A 19363-nucleotide genomic window follows, 5' to 3' on the forward strand; every position below is an offset into this window, starting at 1 on the left:
TAAAAAATGATGATAGATGCTAATGATGGCTTATCATTGACATAAATGAGTATTATTTCTATGTATATGAAACGATTTAATCTCCGATACATGAAGAGCTTAAGGAAGTTAATGTCACTTCCTTTATTTTCTGTTTTTTGTTCTTATATTTTCTTTTAATTAATACTATCAATATTAGCAAGGTGATAGGACAACTACATCATACAAATTGCCAACTCAACGTAAAATTGGGAAGGGGACTACCAAAACAGAAAGATGATAAATTTAGGGGCCAAGATTGCTATAAAAAATTTGGGAGGACAAAATCAGACAATTAACAAATTTGTGTTAAAAAAAAGTGTAATTAAACCTAGTTACGCAGGATTTTTTTTGTATAAAGAGATAGATTTTCTAAAAAAAAAAAAAAAGAGATGTGTTTTGATTGAGATTGAAAATGATAAAATTATTCAATATTTTTAAAAAATGGTAAATCGTAAAGAACAATTGTGATGCATATTTCTTCCTTAAAAAAAATTGTGATGTATATTTCTGATTTAAAAAATGAAATGTAATATATATTTAATGCTACAAATACATACGATGCCCCCACTATTTGAATTTTCTGGCTCCGCTACTACTTTCATATTGTAACAAACTATACTTATTATTTTCAATATTATCAACAATATAACAAATATAACATAAATTCTTATCTTTTTGAATAACAACAACAAAATAACATTATTTATTAAAAAAAGTATAATTGGAACTGAAGTTAAAAAAAAAATATATATATAATTTTAATTGAAAAATTCAGCAGCCAAAAACCATGTATTTTTTCTTCCCTAAAAAAGCCATATATTTTCTTTATATATAGTATAGATAACCCGTGCAATGCAAGGAAAATACACTAGTATTTAAAATTTTCTAAATGTTTTTGACTTACAATTACAACTAAACATAATGTGCAAAATTCTAAAGAAGCGATAACACCGAAAGAATTGGATAGAAAGTAATGACTAATTGATATCGTACACAGGAGACCAAGTTAGAAAAATAAAAAAAGTAAATAATTACAAAACAAATACTATCAACATACATCCTATAATGCAGTATACGATTCAAAATCATGCCGAAACTAATAATCTTTTCTGACTTTATTTACAAATTCTTTTTTAGTGTTGCAAACTGTTGCATCTAGTGTTATATATAACACAAAACTGAAGAAATAAATAATATTGCTGCAAAACTCAACAATATCTTTTTCTGATATTGTTTGCTTTTTAAAATTTAGGTGCTATAGTGGTTTCAATGTAGAAACCTAATTGCAGCTCAAACCCAAATTCTTTTGTGTGACTTGTAGAAATGACTTTGAAGATTGGCACGCAATACCTGGATGACCAGCTGAGGAATGCTAATGAGAACCTTGGTTTGGACTGGGTAGGGTTTAGCAATTTGAAAATATTTTATTTGCTCTGGCGTCATCCACGTTGCAGACTTCAAACATTCATCTCTCTCTCTTTCTAATTTAAAAACAATTCATCTATAAGAATGCATGTTTTGACAGATAAAAGAATGAATGTCTTGATAGAAAAAATAATTTGTTTGTTGTCATTTGCAAATTTAAAGACACTTACCACATTTAACTTTATCTAAGCTGAAGTACTGCACCTTCCTACTTTGCATATGAAAGAAATGTTGTTATTTTACCATGCTTTATCTAAATTATTGTATTAAACCTTCCTCGTTTATTGCACCATACCTCCCAACTAGGGCTGGAAATGAGTCGAGTCGAATCGAACCTGTCTGAGCTCGGCTCGACTCGATAAGAATTGGTTCGGCTCGAAACTCGGCTCGAGTTCGACACGAACTATTTTTTCATCTCGAGTTCGGCTCATTTAAAATTCACGAACAGTTCGATTCGGCTCGTTAGGTTCAGTTCGGTTGCTCAACTCGTCCAAAAAAAATTATAAAAAAAAAGTTAATTTATAGATCTTTGATATTATATATATATATATATATATATATATATATATATATATATATATATATATAAATTAAATATTGAATTAAAATAAAAGTTCCCACAAACATGCATATAGTAGACATAAATTATATAAAGTTAAAGATTGCATAAAAGTAACAGAGACAAAAAATTCCAACAAAATTCTATTAGCTGTGAACAAAATTCATAATATCTTTTACTTTTAAACTCCAACTGCTCTTCCCTTCAAGACAAAATTGTATTCAACCACATTTGTCACATTTGAATTAATTTTTTTTAAAAAACTAACTCAAATTGATTTATATATATAATCAATAATCAAGCAATCTCATGAGCCTAACGAGTCGAACTATATGTAGCTCAAGTTCAACTCATTTAATTAACGAACTTAATTTTTAGCTCAAGTCCAACTCGTTAGGTTCATGAACCAAGTTCAACGGATTAGATATCGAGTCGAATGTCGAACTATAATCGAGTTGGTTCGGTTCATTGCCAGCCCTGCTCCCAGTATATCAACATTTGTGATGCGTTTATAGTAAAAAGTTTTCTATCTCAATAAAAAATTAGGAGCAGTTGGACCATAACCCTTGTGTAATTGCATACACCTAATCATATCTTTATTGAAAGCAAATCCATAAAATAAACTTATGATATAAAACATGTCAATGAACTATATAGATGCACTTAATACATTATAAGCTGATTTTTTTTTTTAAGGAACATTATAAGCTGATTTAATATGTTAGTAAGTAATTTTCCATTGCTACGTGATTTTGCTCTGAATTTATCATAAATCACATACACTTCCTCAATTTCTACATGCTCTTCAAACGTCTGAAAAAGAAAAATTCAATATTAAGAAGCAATCTACAAAGAATAGATATTCATATTTCGTTTAAATTAGAGAGGAATGTTGAAGTTGACATTCCATGTTCCAAGTGAAATGAAAGGGCAAGCATGCACACACTCACAACACCTAAAGTTAAAGAAGCTCTTTATGCCATAACATGCACAAACAAAATGCTTTCGATTGGCCCTCTTTATTTCTTCTGCAATCGAAGGATTTTGACACCTCTTTATGCTCAAACAAAACACGATCATTGGTTTTTTCAAATTGATTTTTCTTCTGCCTTTACTCTGGCATTCTCACACAATATAGTGACTTTTTTGATAAATAGTTGTTATTTTTGTTAAAAAACTAAATTAAATAGTTGTTATTTATTCTCCATCAACGGAAGCTTCTACCATACACTCACAAGTTGAAATGTATGATACACTTGCTTCCTAAATTAATAGATTAACGACAATTTTTATGAAATAAAATAGCTACTTATCGACTTGTATATTTTAAGATATAAGTAATTCATAAGGGAAAAAAAAATCATTTTTTGAATTTTTAACATTTTATCGTAAAAAAACAATCAAAATTTGCTATTACAAGTAATACAAATTCAGAAAAATTGAATTTTATTTTGGTGACACTTTTAGCAAATACGATTTAGTTATTATAACTAAAAATGATAGATAATATATATATTTTTCAAAACACAACTAATTTATCTATTAATTTAATGATCGGGTGTACTGATACACACAAATTTTCTCGAGTGTACATTAAAAATTATCCCCATGAATTGGATTGAACACAATGTTAGCCGTGGATGGATAAAAATCCGTACCTGCGAGTACTTGTGCTGATGTTTTAATGGTACTTGTGACTAAAGTAAATGAGTATTTCTTGTAGTCACTACATGTATATATAATCAATTCATGAATCTCCTTCCTATTGACATTCACCATTCAAATCACATATGATTGCATTTTGAAGTAGCCACCAAAGTACATATTCACCTTAAACTTATAAGCTTAATTACTTGTGGAAAGATAAACACAATTGTCCACAACATAATTAATTATTCTAATGATTCATCATCTTCTTGCAGTAATATACATCATACATGGTTCACATTTGTTTAAAAGCTCTAATGCATTTGAATCACAATATTTTGTATAAAAATTATCAATCGTTCTTGGCAGGTAATGATGTTGGATCTTGTCATCCAATGTGAAAATAGGCTCCATTTCGTCAACTTAGATGGCATCAAAGCTCTGTTACTGGATGAAAAAATTGGGAGAATCGAGTAGCCTTAAACAATTGACCTGTTATTTGGGAACTGTTCTTTCTCGTTGTGTCCATGATTTTCTTTGGTTGGTTCTTTCTTTTTGCATTAGTTTGAGCTTGTTGCCATGTTGTTCAATTAGTGTTTGCAACTTTCTTTGTGTCTAAAGCCAAAGAAAAAATAAAAACAAAGTTGTAAGGATATACGACTTTGGACTGATTCATGATCTTAACGATAATAACTCATTCTGTATAATTTGTTTCCATCAAAGCAGAATTGTATATTACCTCTAACTGTTGCGAAATACTTTTTCGAACCTCTAGATGTAACTGCTGTGATTCCTCAATTTGCTTAAGGCTGCTAGGAAATAGGAAAAAAAGGGTATATATATTTAAAAAACCAGTGATCAGAAAAAAAAACATTTGCAATTGCTACATAAAGAATCAATAAGTATCATTAGTAACACTAATATATTTACATTTTGAGTTGAAGATCTGCGACTCTATCTGTTCTATGTCCTTCCTCGGGTTTTTCTGAAAGATAAAGATAAATGTGTCACAATATACAATATAGTCTTAATAAGTAAGCACTAAGCAGTGTTGTAATAGAATGCAATGGCAAAACAAATTTACCCTGCAAAGCTTTATGCACGCCGACGCGTATTGTAGATCGACATTTCTGCAAGGCAATTATATAAGAAAAATATTAGAGTCAATTGGTAGCAAATGAGGCTTCACAGAACAACGTTTACAAACCTCATTGAAATTGTTGAATGGAAATAATTTTACCTGCAAATGACTTTTAACATGGGAAATGGATAGCAAATTTGATTTCATCATATCTAGTATAGCCTTAGGCTTTGCCTCTGCAATTATAATCAATGAATTAATTGAATTTTCTTATGTGTAACTAATGCTATTACTTAGTAGTTAATTACTTACTTTCTGGACCACCAAGGTGATCAACGATGATCATGAATGATTCATGCAGATCCTCTGTCCATCTTACTCTTCTTTTACATGTTGGAGCTTTCCTGTTAGAAGTGGCACACATTCCATAAAGTTGAGGAGTCTGCTTTTGTGATTTTGTAGATGAGCCTGACTATAGAAAGTCATGGATTGTAGCTTATTAGAAAGAAAAAAACAAATAAGAAGGCATAGATTACAATTGCTTTTAATTGATGAGTTGGAGAACTTGTTAGGTTAGCACTTAGCAGTAGCACTTAACCAGAATAAATATAGATTACTAGTAAAATCCTCGTGTTTTCGCACATGTATCACTTTAGGCAAAATACATCCTGCGACCCTTTTAATCGATCTAATAGTATCATACTAGTCCTTTTAGTTTTCCGTCCAACTCCGATAAATCGATGTTTATGTGGTTGTCTTAATGTTAATGTGCACTTTATGTGCTTATGTTGCCTCTAAAATTACAATTGACTCATTATGTTATCTGATTCCTCCCCAATTCATTATTGTCCCCTTCACAAAACCCTAAATTTCATAATTAGATTCATTGCATTTATGGAAGAAAAATCAAAACATTAATTTCAATCTCATATTATATCACCTTCTTATTGTCCATAACACCATCAACCCAACACAATTCACCATTCACAAATAGATGAAACCATTAAAAAAAAACAAAATCCATGAAATACTTAAAGGACTAATCTAATCTAATACTATAATTAAAGAAGTTATGAGTGCACAAAGATTACTTAAAGGACTAATCCAATATAACTTTCTTTGGACAGCACTAATCTAATATAATTAAACAAGTTAAAGCACAACATATATCATTTCAAATATAATTCAGATGGAGTAAAAAATTAAAAGCTACATACAAAGAAATTAAAAAAAAATTACCTTAGTTCTCTGAAAGGAAATTTCAAGGGGATTCTCATCAATGGAAGCATCATTCCTAAACAATTCATTATGTTTTTTTGGAAAGTGGTCATAAAATGACATATTTCCAGATTGAAAATTACTATATTCTTCTTCAGAAGAATTGTGACTATCTGCACTGTTAGACAACAAAGATTCATCAACAGAGTACAAGGAGTTTGTAAAATTATCTCCTCCATGGGCTTGACAATTCAGCATTGGAGGGTCTGTTATCTTTGGAAACTGATCAAAACACCAACCAGGAACTTCAATCTCATCCTCATCATAATATTCTTCAGCTTGAAAACTACCATGGTTTTTGATTTTGGCTACACTCACTGCACCAAAACCCTCATGGGGTGTTTGACCTTGAAAATTTGTAGTGACAATGTTGTTGCAGGGTGATTTGATTGGCTCAAAACTCATCTGTTCTGATCCAACAATTTGGTCTGACCCAACAACCTTAACTAGGTTGCTAATTCCTATGTAGGATTCCCATTGAGTTCCATACATCTTTGACCAATGTTGGTACATGGTTGGTTCTCTTATCTTAAACTTTTGTGATGTTCATTACTTCATTAACATACCAAACCTATATATTTAAGGGAAGAAAAAAAAACCTTAAAGGTATTTTTATGTATACAAAACATCAAATTGTTGTTGTTTATATTATATATGTGTGTTTGTGATGAGATAAAAGAGAGAGAGGGTGATGAATAGTGAGGAAAAGTTAAAAATGTATATAGACATAATGTTGTCATTGTACAAAGAGAATTTATCAATGAATGAGGACAGGATTTATGTTGAAGTACATTTTGACTCATGAAACATATAGTATGCATTGTAGCTTCAGAGAAATACTAACAGTCACACATGGACTTAGGTTAATAGAAGACAGCCATAAAATGTTAAATCTGTTGTGACTCAGCAGCAGTCAGCATAGCAATATGCAATAGTACTTTAGATTCATGGTAATTGTTATTGATTCAAGATTCTATTTTAAGAGTAAATTAAATTTGAAGTTTGTAAGATAAAATACTTTATTAATTCCATCCTCCTAAGTCCCCATCTTACTTTGCACTTGCCACTCGAAAAGATGATAGTAGTATCTTTTTAAGATATTTTAATTACATGATAGTTTTTTTTTTTTTTTTCAATAAAATTATTACATGATATGTTTTAAACACTTTAAAGAGCTAATCTAATACTATACCAATCAAAATTAAAATATTAAGTCATCCAAAAAGTCTAGCGGCGCAGCTTGTTATCCGCTTGCCTCCTATTCATATGTAAGTAATATTGATAGTAAATATATATTAGTCCCTGTGAACTTAGCTCAGTTGGCAGGGACATTGCATAATTTATGCAGGGTCCGGGGTTCGAACCCCGGACACCCCACTTCTCTACATTTAATTGTGTGAGCTCTATACTAGACCAATATATATATTAAGGAATATTAAGCTAAAAATATATATATTTGTCTCATAATAACCGTCACATTAGATTTTTTTTAAGGAACGTTGGAAAATAAATATATTTGTTTCTAAAGGAATGTCACATTTAGTTTTTAATAGAATTTTAATGGTTTTCTTCCTCTTGTTTTCTTTAGGGGTGTTCATGGTTAACCAAACGAAGTGAACCCCCATTTTATACTTCTAGTTTGATATATTAAACCATTCGTCACAAAAATCGGTTTGAGAGTGAGAAGTGGTTGAAAACCGGTTCCGAGCTAGTTTAAATTAAAATCCGGTTTTCAAGAGGATCTGTTGCAAAATCTAGTTTTCCTGTGAATTGGTTTTAAAGCCGTTTTTTAGTTGGTTTTGAACAATTTTTCCTTTAGTTATTTCAAAATTTGTTGGAAGTTATCATGGGTAATTGAGGTGTTCGGTAGCTCAATTAGTTTAAATGAATTGATAAAGAGTTTGAGGTATGAGTTTAAATCAAGACAAAAGAGTAAATAAATATTAATCTAACAACTAACTGCTAATATTTGTTATTCAAAAGAAGAAGTTATCATGGATAACAAGTTGACATTATGTCCTTTCTTAAGGCTTTGTTTGACAAGGTTCAATTTCGAGCATATAGCATATATCATATAACCAAACTTAACCCAATTGATATCAATTTTCCTTACAAAAGCATACATAAATTTTTACTAGCTTATAAAATTCGATGATAAACAACATAAATTAGTTTTTGAACTTATAACTTATCATATTTACTTTCCAATCTACTTTTATTATCTTAATTGAAAAAATTAAATATTAATTCATATCAATTATACTTTTGATCTCCAATTTTACCCTTTTTCACGAAAAGAGTCCCCTTATTTTAAAATCGTGTCATTTTTTTTTATGATGTGACATGCAAGATGATGATGTGAAAAAAAAAGCACTTCTTTTTAGAGAAATATGAAAAATACACTTGTAAACATGTTCTTATTTCACTTTATATTTGCTAGTATTACCATACCCTACAAAATTCAATCAGCTAAGAGCAAGATTATCAACTATATTTCATCTAAAAAAGATTAGCAACTATCCTATAGTATCTGAAGTTTCAGTTCATGATTTTGATCTTTGAGTCATCATCTATATATGGAGTAGTGTAGTGTGTGTCCAATGCTTGTTTCATGTGATGTAACCACCTCTTTGCAGCTTGAAGCCGCACATTCCAACCTGGAAATGGGACCAGTACACAACCTTTACTCATGATCATTTTGTCTTTTTTGCTATCGACTGGAAAAATCAAGATTCAACCATCCCTTTAAGAACCCATTTGTTGCAGGACAGCCAATCTTTGTGAATTACAATCAATTTTTCGTAATTCAGAACCGATTTGTTGCGTTTTATTTTATTTTAAAGGAAAAATATTCTATTAAAAAAGAAATACGGAATAAACCATCAAAAATGTTTTTTTTTTTAAAGATCTTTAAAAAAATGTTAGTATATTAATTATGAAGTAACTCAGTATTTTTTTCTATGTCAGGATTGAGACACATAACCTTAACTTTTAACGCTTTTCCCCTGAAAAAACTCTTAATGTCTTTAATATCTTAACTCAATCAAATAAGCAATCCATCCCCTCACTTATCTAAAAAATAACTTTTGATAACATATTGTTTTAATTTTTTTTTTTTAAGAAGCCAAAATGGAATTTATTAAAATCACAATGAATCCTAACTAGCACAAGGAATGCTAGGATAGGAGTCGTAAAGTAGCAAAATACAAAAAAGAACAAAAGTTGTACCAAAAACATACATAAAAAGAAAAAACCCTCAACCAACATCACAAGCTGCCACAGAAACAACTTCCACCACCTACATTCAACTGCTCGCACACAACCCCAAACAACAATGTCAAGAACCAACACAACAACCAGGAACCTTTGAAAAACAACCGATTACTTTAACGATTGAAACAACAACAACCACCTTCGCCACAACAACAGTCGATGACACCTTAATGAATCCACCGTTGCAACAACAACAACAACCAACGCAACAACAAAATCCACCATCACAGCAGCAACATCATCAATCCACACTGGCAAACCACCAGATAATAGAGTAGTCGAACCAGATGAGAAGGTTCTGATCGAACCCAACCGTTGAAGACCCACCGACACCTCCTCACACCACCAAAAATGTGACCTACATCACCACCTCACCTCCTCCACATAGATCTTAATCGGAAGGAAACATCCACCACACAAAAACACCAGACAAACTGTGTTTTTCTAACAGCCGCAAACTCAGCACCCGCTAGGACGAAAATCACAAACACCCCCCCCCCCCCCAACGCAACACAACCCACAAGCTCCTCATTATCATCATCGCCACACCTCCGAACTCACCACCACAAGAAGAGACAGTGAATATTTCGCCTCCCAACTCAACACCAAACACCACCACTTGTGATACCCATCACCAACAACCACCAAAATTACCATCAACAATAAACCATGACCTTCGATCTGAAGATCACCACACTCAGGCTGCATCACCACCACTTGGACATCACCCAAGATAGCAGCACCACTCCCTGCATCACCTCCCTTCGAAACTTCACCAAAAAACAACAGCGCACTAACAACACCACCACTCCGACATCACCAACCGAAACGTGTCCCTTGATCGCAAATTCAAAAAAGAACATAGATCCAAATCCGGATATGGTTACAGATTCAGATCCGGATTCACATCTACCACCACTAACACCTCCACGAAAACCACCACCACCACCCACAAAAACCTCCCCAAAAGCCACCACAAATAGCAAAGCATCACCCCAAAAAAACCACCACCAAGAACAAACTACGAAAACCCACCGCGATTTGTGTTGCTAAAAGCACCCAAAGTCACCGACGCTGCCGCCGCCACCCACCACAGCAAGCCCGAACCAGAACAATGCTTGATCTGAGACGACGAACTACCGGATAGGATGAGGGATGCCGGAGGTGAGGTGATGCGGAGGCCGCGCCTCGTCGCACGACTACCAATTGGATCTAAAATAAAATGGATTTTCGTTAATAAACAAACAAAACATAACTTCTTTTTGATAATAATCAATTTTTGTACAATTAATGGGATAAACAAGAATATAGAAAGAAATATATATGTATTGACGCGAAAACCAAAACAATAGTGAGAGAAAATAAGAACATAATGAATGTATGAGAGGGAAGATTGTCCCAAAAATTATCATAAAATGTTTGCACAAATATAACTTCTCTTCATTAAACCAACAAGAAAACCATAATAAAATACTTAGTTTAAATCCAACTGCACAAACAAAACTTGGATTAAATGTTTAAATTCCAACCAACAAAAAAGTAAACCGTAAGCCATAAACAATAATAATTAGTCTTAAATCCAAATTAACAAGATGGGCAGCACCTTGATTGGGTAACAAAAAAATAATCTAAATTAACAATGATGTTTGATGCTTGGTTGGATGTTGATCATGAAACCTTTTTTTTCTTCATCATCATCATCATACACAAGATAATTCAAATAGAATATAAATACACAACCATTTTTCATTAGAAAATAAAAAGATTATGCCAAGGTGCAATCTTACTCTAACTTGCATGAGGTAGTGATTTTAAAAGCTTTCTTTGTTCAGATTCATGCGTCTAGTGCTCCTAGCATAATGAGGTATTGTGGCAACCCCCATCCTTAATTGGGTCTAGTGTAATATTGATGGTATTAATAAGGGTTGTTCAATCCCTATAACATGTAGAGGAACCATTACGGTTAAAAATTCTAATTACTTAGGTGGATTTGGCGTCAATATGCATATCACTATTGCTTTTTAGATTGATTCATGAGATGATGAATGCTATTAAGATAGCTTATAAGAAAAATTGAAGTAGGTTTTGGTTAGAAACTGACTTTCAGCTAACTCATACGGCTTTCAGAAATTCTATTATTGTTCCATGACACTTTAGGAATAGATGGTTAAATGTGTGGAGTAAACCAAAAAATTTGCAAAAAATTACAATTTTTTAGCGGTTAGATGGGACGAGCCACCTAGCGTTGTGGTGGATTGAAAATGTCAAATCACCCAGCCAAAAAACAAATTAAATCGGTTGGCACGACGATCAACCAGATTTGTCATCTCTAGTCCTTTTAAAAGAAAAAAATTGTCCTCTTTTGTACCAAAAAAAAAAAAAAAAATTGTAGAAAAGTTTATACATATAAATCAAGACTTTTGTGAGTAATACAACTGAAATTAAATTATCTTTTTTTTCCTTTCATAAATAAGATATTTATGAGAGTATATAGTTGATTTCTTATTTGTTTTGTGATAGTGTGTTTTTCAGTCTTTTGAATTGAACCTGATTTGGTTCTCAATCCAACTGGTAGGATTAATCGGCACAAATTGATCGTGATTACACTGCTTTGTCTTTTTCTCTATTATTTGGCATAGGATTATCTTTTTGCATCTATTGGACATTAATGTGGTTATCTTACTTTTAACTAATAACTATAGATTAGAAGGTATTATAACCTTTCGAAGTAAATTATTGATTAGAAGGTTACTGATTGTAGTTGTAATTTTTTTTTCAAACGTAAAATTATATCATTTCATTCAATGATAAGAAGTACAAATAGTCTCGTACATCATTGAAAATATTAAATATGGAAGTTAGGGTAGGATAAGATAAGTCTAACTATAATATGAGAAACCTTATTAGCTTGCCTCCTCACAACATAACCATTGTAAGATGAGATGTCAATAGATCCTTACATCTATTAATAATGTCTCCCAATTCATTATGACGAATCAGTTTAGAATTAACAACATCTATAACAATTTTACCATTAGACTCAAAGATAACTGAATTCATGTCTCTTTCAATACCAAATTTTAGAGTAATATTATATGAACATCTAAAAATCAACAACTTTTGGACAACTAGTTTAAAAATACATCAATTATAACTATTGATATGACTATACGATATAGTATCTATACAATATAGATATACGATGTTGGATAACCAAAAGATTGTCAATATATCATTTGCCTCTAATAGTCCTAAAGCTTCAGCTTCAGCAGGTGGCGAAGAAGCAAGTTTGATATTCGACAAACATGAAAGAAGTTGTCCAACAGAATCTCGAAAACATAAACCACAATCTATAATGAAACTATTATTAAAGAAGGCGCAATCAACATTGCACTTTAGAGTTGCAAATGGAGGCTTTGTCCATGAATATGTTGTTTGCGATGATTGACCGTTTCCTAACTCTATGCATACATTGCCATTCATTGAGTGACTCTAGTGCGCATTTGACCATAAAAGACGGTGGCTGATCGAAATTCTCCCAAAGTTTGGAGTTACGATTCTTCCGTAGAGTCGGGTTCAAGAATCACTGACTGAATATTATATAATTATATACGTTTTTATATATAAAAAAAACCTATACATTATTTTTGAAAAAAAAAACAAACTATTAATTAGTATATAATCAATTCTTTTCTTAACATTATTTTGGCAACAATTCTTAACAGTTAAAAGCACATTTTTGTCTCTTGTCTTTAAAATTAACAAATAAAACATAGAATAGAGCCACTTTCTAACTTTCTTTAAGCTGTCACGGCTATGGCTTTGTCATGCACGTCATTCTCATTACATATTATACACTTTGAATTTCATTGACTATCCTTTACATTGTTATGCTGACTCATTTCATATTTGCAAATTACGTTCCACACATTCGGCAAATAATATTTCTGAGATTCCAACATCGTTTCTTGTCAAAACAAAAAAAAGATTCCAATATCGTTTGAAATTAATTAATTAATTTCGGAACATTTGAGATTAGGTCTTATGTTCAATTCAATGTAATGAATAAAGTCCACGTGTCTCCCAGCCAAAGTCGTCCCTATCGACCAATTACTTTACCCCTAACAGAGAGGTTGCTCCAAAAAATACAGGGAGGTTGAGAGAAAGAATCTTGTCCAATACATTACAAAATAATAAACAATATATATAATTGTAAATTACCCTTTGGCCATTTTTTTATGTTTCATTTGCTCAGCTAGATAACGGTTACCAATGGCCGTAGAAAGAGTGTAGATCCCAAATACATGTTTATAATATATGCAAGTAGCTCCAAAAAGAAATGCCAAGAATGGACGGTCTTCAATATAGATTTATTTTCTTCCAAGTAGCATTGACTAAATATTCACCCTTAAAGGTGAATAAGTGGAAATTTTGGAGTTCAAATCCAAATCCAGTTTTTGCATATTGTAGTGTCTTTGTCAATTGAGTTATGTTCACATGGACATGTTATAATAGAATTGAAAAAAATGTAGAGAGATTCCGGTCTATTCAATGAGTTTCATTTTGGCCCTCGATGGTTTAGCATAAGGGGTTGGTCTCCAACAACATAGAGAATCAATTGAAAATCTATTTATATTTAGTATCCGACAATGTTCCAAATAAGATTATCTCGTGTGGAGGAAATATACCCGAAAAAAGATAAAGTTCATTGTTCGATATAAGTAGACACAATATTACCAAAGGGTCTTATTGGCAGCACAATGATTTAATAGCCAAAATACAATACCAAAACTATTGGAGAAAAAATATTAAATATTTATATTGAGTCTAACTCATCTTTACAAAATTAGTTTGTATGTTAAACAACAAACAACACCAAATTTTTTGCAAGGTGAAAGATGCCACTATTGATAAACTCTTTTCAAACTTCATCTTTATTCTATGTGAGATTTGATTTTATTCTATCTTTATCTTTACCAAAACTCTTTTCAATACTATGGGTTTGATGTGTAAGTACAAATGGTGGACAACCTGAATCGATAAGCTCTGATCTCATAGTATGCATTTATAATGGGTCTAATTTATCCTTGCAAAACTAACTTGTGAGATGTGATTTGTCACTTAATAAACTTCAGACCTTATCTTTCTCATATGTGGGACTTGAGGTTTATCCAATACATCATCTCACACTCAACACTATTGAGTTTTATAGTGCATATAAATGGTGAGTGACTTGAAACGATACAATCTTATATCATATTAAATTTTTCATATTGGACATAATTCATTCTTATAAAACTAACTTATTAAGATGAAATATCATTCTATAAACTCATTTAAGACTTTATCTTTATTCTACATCTATCTTGGTTTTTTCCAATAAGGAATACAAAGGTAAACGCCAAAGGAGTTACGAAGATGGGGTCTATCCATGAGTAATTGCCTACGACAAAGTAATTTTGCGTGTCAAAATAAAAATATAATGGGTTTTGTTAAGGAGTGCCTCCGGGGACCGAGGCACTCTTTAAGGATCTTAAATTTAAAAAATATTCCTCAAAAAAGTCAAATGTTACAAATTTCAGTGCATTAATTACACAAATTTACATAAAAACTTATCATTAAAAGTGTTGAGAGAGTATACTGAGACACTCGCTAACATTTCCCAAATATAATTTCTCATATATAATTATCTTTATGGTGCATGTTGTAAGACATCCTCCACTTAAACGGGTTTGTCTTAAGCATCTCCTTGATAATATTCTGCTAGGTCATTGAAGGGAGCATGGGGACCCATCCACATCGAGGCTAGAACAACCGCATAAGCAAGAGAAACACCACACTTTTACCCAAAACCTTAAGGCAATGGATTTATGGGTCCTCTTACTTATAAGGTGTTCAACTTTTACTATTTTATACGATTTGGGACATATAACTCACACTTGCACAGAACAACGTATTCGAATTATGACTTATAGATATATCTACATTGTGTGTTATATACCTTCAATAGTGGAGAGAAGCTATGGAAAACAAACAAATAAATTATTCATTTCAAAAGTATTGAATTTGTAGCTATTGGGTTCCAGATGTCAGTTTTTGTTAAACTAAAATATTTCTGTGTGCAACTAAAAAGGCTAATAATTAGAAGTAACTATTTCCATTAAGAGGTTAACTTCTCCCGAAAGATTTGTCTCCATACACTAGATTAGTAAATTTAACCTCCGATCAAATAAATGGTTGCTTTTATAATGACTGTATTTAGAATGTAATTTTGGTGATGGTGACTATATGCAATCATAATGAATTAAATAATCATGTCAGTAAGCTTGAGCTAGTGCAGATATAATATATATTTTCTCTCAATAATGCTAGTGTAGTTTACTGTAGTATAACTGTACACTGCTTCTGGTTTCTATAGAATATTACACAAGCAACATCACTAGAATATGTACTAATTTACTGGGTTTATATTTGTAGGATCAATAGTACTTTTATTCCCATAACAAAATTGCATAGTGTGATTTAGCTGTTGCTTACAAGGAGTAAGCTTCAGAGAAACAATAGTTTTATACATAAACTATCAAATTATGCGTTCGGAGGATTTGGATTGTAATAAAGAGTTTTCAGCCCTTTCAGAAATAGAAACCTCAACATCTTTGCCAATATTTTTTGTATCATCATTGATTGTATTTGGAGTATTGAAGAGGTTACTACATGTCTTCTGCTGCTGATCAAACATTTTTTTCAGCTGTCTGCCTTGTTCCTCAAGTCGTAATTGTAATGTTCTTTGAATCTAGACCAAGAAAGAATATTAGATAAAAGTAAGTCCCATATAAAATAAAAATAAGGTCTGAAATGAGTTTATTACAAACTGTTTTTTAATGATGATTTAGGTTCGATAACAAAATTCCTAAAGAAAATGAATGGCAATTAAGGATATACCTCTAGTTGTTCATGAAGACGCCTTTGTGCATCTAATTGAAGTTGAAGTGCCTCCTTGATTTGAAAGCCACTGCAAATCAATAGTAGTGTAAATTTAGTAGATTTATAGAGTCATAACATATAAGGTTCATATGAAATTAATCAAGCAACTTGGTGGAAGTATAAAAGTAGTTTAGGTATAAGAAAAAATAGCATTACGTTTTAACACCAACATGCTGCACATCATCGATATGGATTCTTTTGTCAGATTTCCCTGAAATTGGACACATTAATTTATGAATAATTGAAGTTCAAACTTCTACCATTCTAGTGGATATAAATACATTTATTCTGCATTGCAACTTCTTATATTTGAAGCCTATTTAACCAGACATTATTCACTGTGAACAAAGGGAAAAGGATAAACCTATATCCTATCCATTGACAAACACTATAACAAAAATATACTCAACTACAATGATTCTAAAGAAAAAAAGAAATTACCTTGAGCTGACTCTGGCATGAATTTTGCAGTTCTATATTTCTGCAAATGACTTTTCACATGAAATATAGTTAAGCCTTCAGAGTCCATCATCTTCAATATAGCTTTTGGTGTTGCCTCTATAATCAAGCAACCAATAGAGAGGACTATCAGATATTAAACAATTTTTTCTTTCAATTGACAAATTTTGAAAGCTATACTTACTCTCAGCACCCCCAAGTCGATTTACACACTCAACAAACTTCTCATGAAGATCCTTAGTCCATCTAATTCTTGTTTTACTTGAAACTACATTCCCACTAGAAGAAGTGCTTCCAAGAGAAGTTGATAAACTTCCTGCTGAAATTGTTGGAGACAACTTCTCATGCTGAGAAGAGAAATTCAGTTGCTCGACTGATAAATGATAAGATCCACGAGCAACCTGCAAACGGATGCTATAATTAGACATGTGATTCATTGATGTATGCCTAATGTGATACAATGATTTATGTTACATGTTATTGATGCTCAATAATTGAATACAAAAAAGTATAAAGCGTAACTACTATATATTCTTGCAACGATTTCTTCCCTGTGAGACGCAAGGGTTCTCAATACTAGTATAAATATGTTATGACACAAATCCTCTTCGGTCTCTCCATCACCTCCAGCAGTATCTTGATCGTTGGATTAATTCAACGACCAAGCTCTGCTGGAGAGGTAGAAGAGGCCGCAGAAGATTCATTTTGCAAAACCACTTACCATATAGTCATGATTTCCTTTATTACAAAATGATGAGCTGTTGCTAACTGAGGCAAGACCATCAAAGAACAACTTTTGCTGTTCAAATGGAAAATTCCCACATGAAAATTTATTCAAGTTTTCTGGGAATCTAAGGTGTTGATTACCATTCAATTGAGATTTCACCAATGCTTGCAAAGTGTTAGACAGTTCAAAGTTGGGGTCATGTTGGTTTGATGCATCCAATAAATGATTGTTTTCCCTAAGAGATTGACACAAAGGGAATTCCAAATCATTAACCTTATATGATTGAGAACTCAAAGATTGATTATTATCAACTTGGTGATCAAATTCTGCAAATCCCATGCAGTTTTCTGTTGCATAAAAAGCAGAAGCTGGTGACTCGAAACGGCTCATAATAGTGTTTGTATTACATGATTTTGTTGATTCTCCTTCTTCAACTATGGATAATTGTTGTTGATTGCATGCTCCTATATTCCAAATTTGACTCATATCAAAAAATTGACATGAACTATTGCAAAACTCAAAATTCACCAAAATTTGGACAAAGATTTTGAGTTGTACTAATAGATATATGGAAAATAGTTCATTGAAAACTGAGAACAAAATGGAAGAGGGAGGTAAGAAGAAGATTGAAAGGGTGATACTAATAATGCTAATTTGAGACTATATTTAGTATAGATTTGTCTCATATATTCCCATATAAAGGCTTCAAGAATAAGATATGAATCAATATTTCTAAATGAGGTAATGCAGGGTCAACAGCAAATTATTCTTGAATTAAAGATAAGAATGGACAATAACCAAATTGACATAAACAAAGTACTGTTACATAGAAACAAACAAAAAATAATTGTCTAATGTTGTCATCATGTGAAATTGAACCAAGTGAAAAAGAATCTGGAGATAAAAAATGAGGAAAATTTAGGTCCATTTTGTTATAGAAAATATTTTATTTTTCTTCATTTTTACTTCTTGTTTTGTTTTTAAAAATAATAATTTATTCAAGGGCAAGCTGGCCTATAAAAACTAAACTTCAAAAGGTTAAAATAATAAGTCAGAGGGCACAACTACATACTACTAATGTTTTTGGCCCTTACATCAATTATTTAAGATTAGGGTCACACTCAAGAGAGGTTAAAAAGTATTTCCAGACTATTACAATGTATATAAACTAATATTAATCTCTCAATTGTCTGTCAGCAGAGAGCATAAATACTTTAAAGTAAAGTTGGAAAACAAAGACGATCTTATCTTAAATTTTTTATTTATTTTTTTAATGAGAATCATGTACATATTTTTTTAACAGTTTCTCTAACATTCATTCTTTCACATTGATTTTATCTAATAAGAGAGTGAGTGTTAGAGAGTGTTCATATATCTCCTCTTTTTGAATAAATCTTATCTTAAATTTCTAAAACACTTATTATTTAAAATTAAAATAAAATGCTAAAATTGCCATAAAATTGGAATTGAGAGATTTTTTAATTATATTAAAATTGGGTAATATTGTTGATATGAAGTAGATCTAGATTGACCGTCAGAGTTGTTCTATTTGCAAACACTTCAACGCTGAGCTAATTTTGTGAATGAGGCACGTGTGAGATTTTTGGATAAAAGTGTTACTACCTTTCTCATGTGCATACGTCCATTTACAGGTAGAATTTCAAAAGGATGGAGTGAAATTCCGTTGAGTTCGTCGAAGGATATCTGGCGTGATTTTTGGATCGCCTTCTAATCTTGATCAAGTGATGGGTTAATAGACAATTTTCGCGGTGTAGCGCCGTATCATCTACCTCTATGATTGAATCTATGATCGAATTCATTCGTATAGCGGGTCTTAGCCATGTCCGGAACAATTGTTAGGACATTGTGAGCATACGCAATGTAGTAATTAAATATTATAAAGATTCTG

The 19363-nt window shown here is 31.7% G+C and overlaps 2 protein-coding genes across 3 annotated transcripts; both read right to left on the reverse strand.

Annotated features, from left to right (window-relative positions):
- Positions 1-3744: 3744 nt before the first annotated feature.
- On the reverse strand, positions 3745-6811 carry LOC11418488 (myb family transcription factor PHL5). Of its 2 annotated transcripts, none has more exons than XM_024770149.2 (7): positions 5973-6811; positions 5046-5205; positions 4893-4969; positions 4737-4782; positions 4583-4637; positions 4392-4464; positions 3745-4267 (listed from the first exon to the last, which is right to left on the reverse strand). In XM_024770149.2, exons 1-7 carry the CDS (start codon positions 6522-6524, stop codon positions 4148-4150), a joined length of 1083 nt encoding a protein of 360 aa, XP_024625917.1. In that variant the 5' UTR covers positions 6525-6811; the 3' UTR covers positions 3745-4147. The 2 variants fall into 2 exon arrangements, with proteins under 2 accessions (XP_024625917.1, XP_003625243.2); XM_003625195.4 differs by having other exon boundaries at positions 4392-4461; positions 5973-6809.
- An 8808-nt stretch (positions 6812-15619) lies between these two features.
- On the reverse strand, positions 15620-18287 carry LOC11444748 (myb family transcription factor PHL5). Its single transcript, XM_003625197.4, has 6 exons — positions 17449-18287; positions 16912-17128; positions 16710-16826; positions 16425-16479; positions 16227-16296; positions 15620-16077 (listed from the first exon to the last, which is right to left on the reverse strand). Exons 1-6 carry the CDS (start codon positions 17938-17940, stop codon positions 15865-15867), a joined length of 1164 nt encoding a protein of 387 aa, XP_003625245.1. The 5' UTR covers positions 17941-18287; the 3' UTR covers positions 15620-15864.
- Between the last annotated feature and the right edge of the window lie 1076 nt (positions 18288-19363).

The sequence above is a fragment of the Medicago truncatula genome, chromosome 7, assembly GCF_003473485.1.
Source record: "Medicago truncatula cultivar Jemalong A17 chromosome 7, MtrunA17r5.0-ANR, whole genome shotgun sequence".
Lineage (NCBI taxonomy): Eukaryota > Viridiplantae > Streptophyta > Magnoliopsida > Fabales > Fabaceae > Medicago > Medicago truncatula.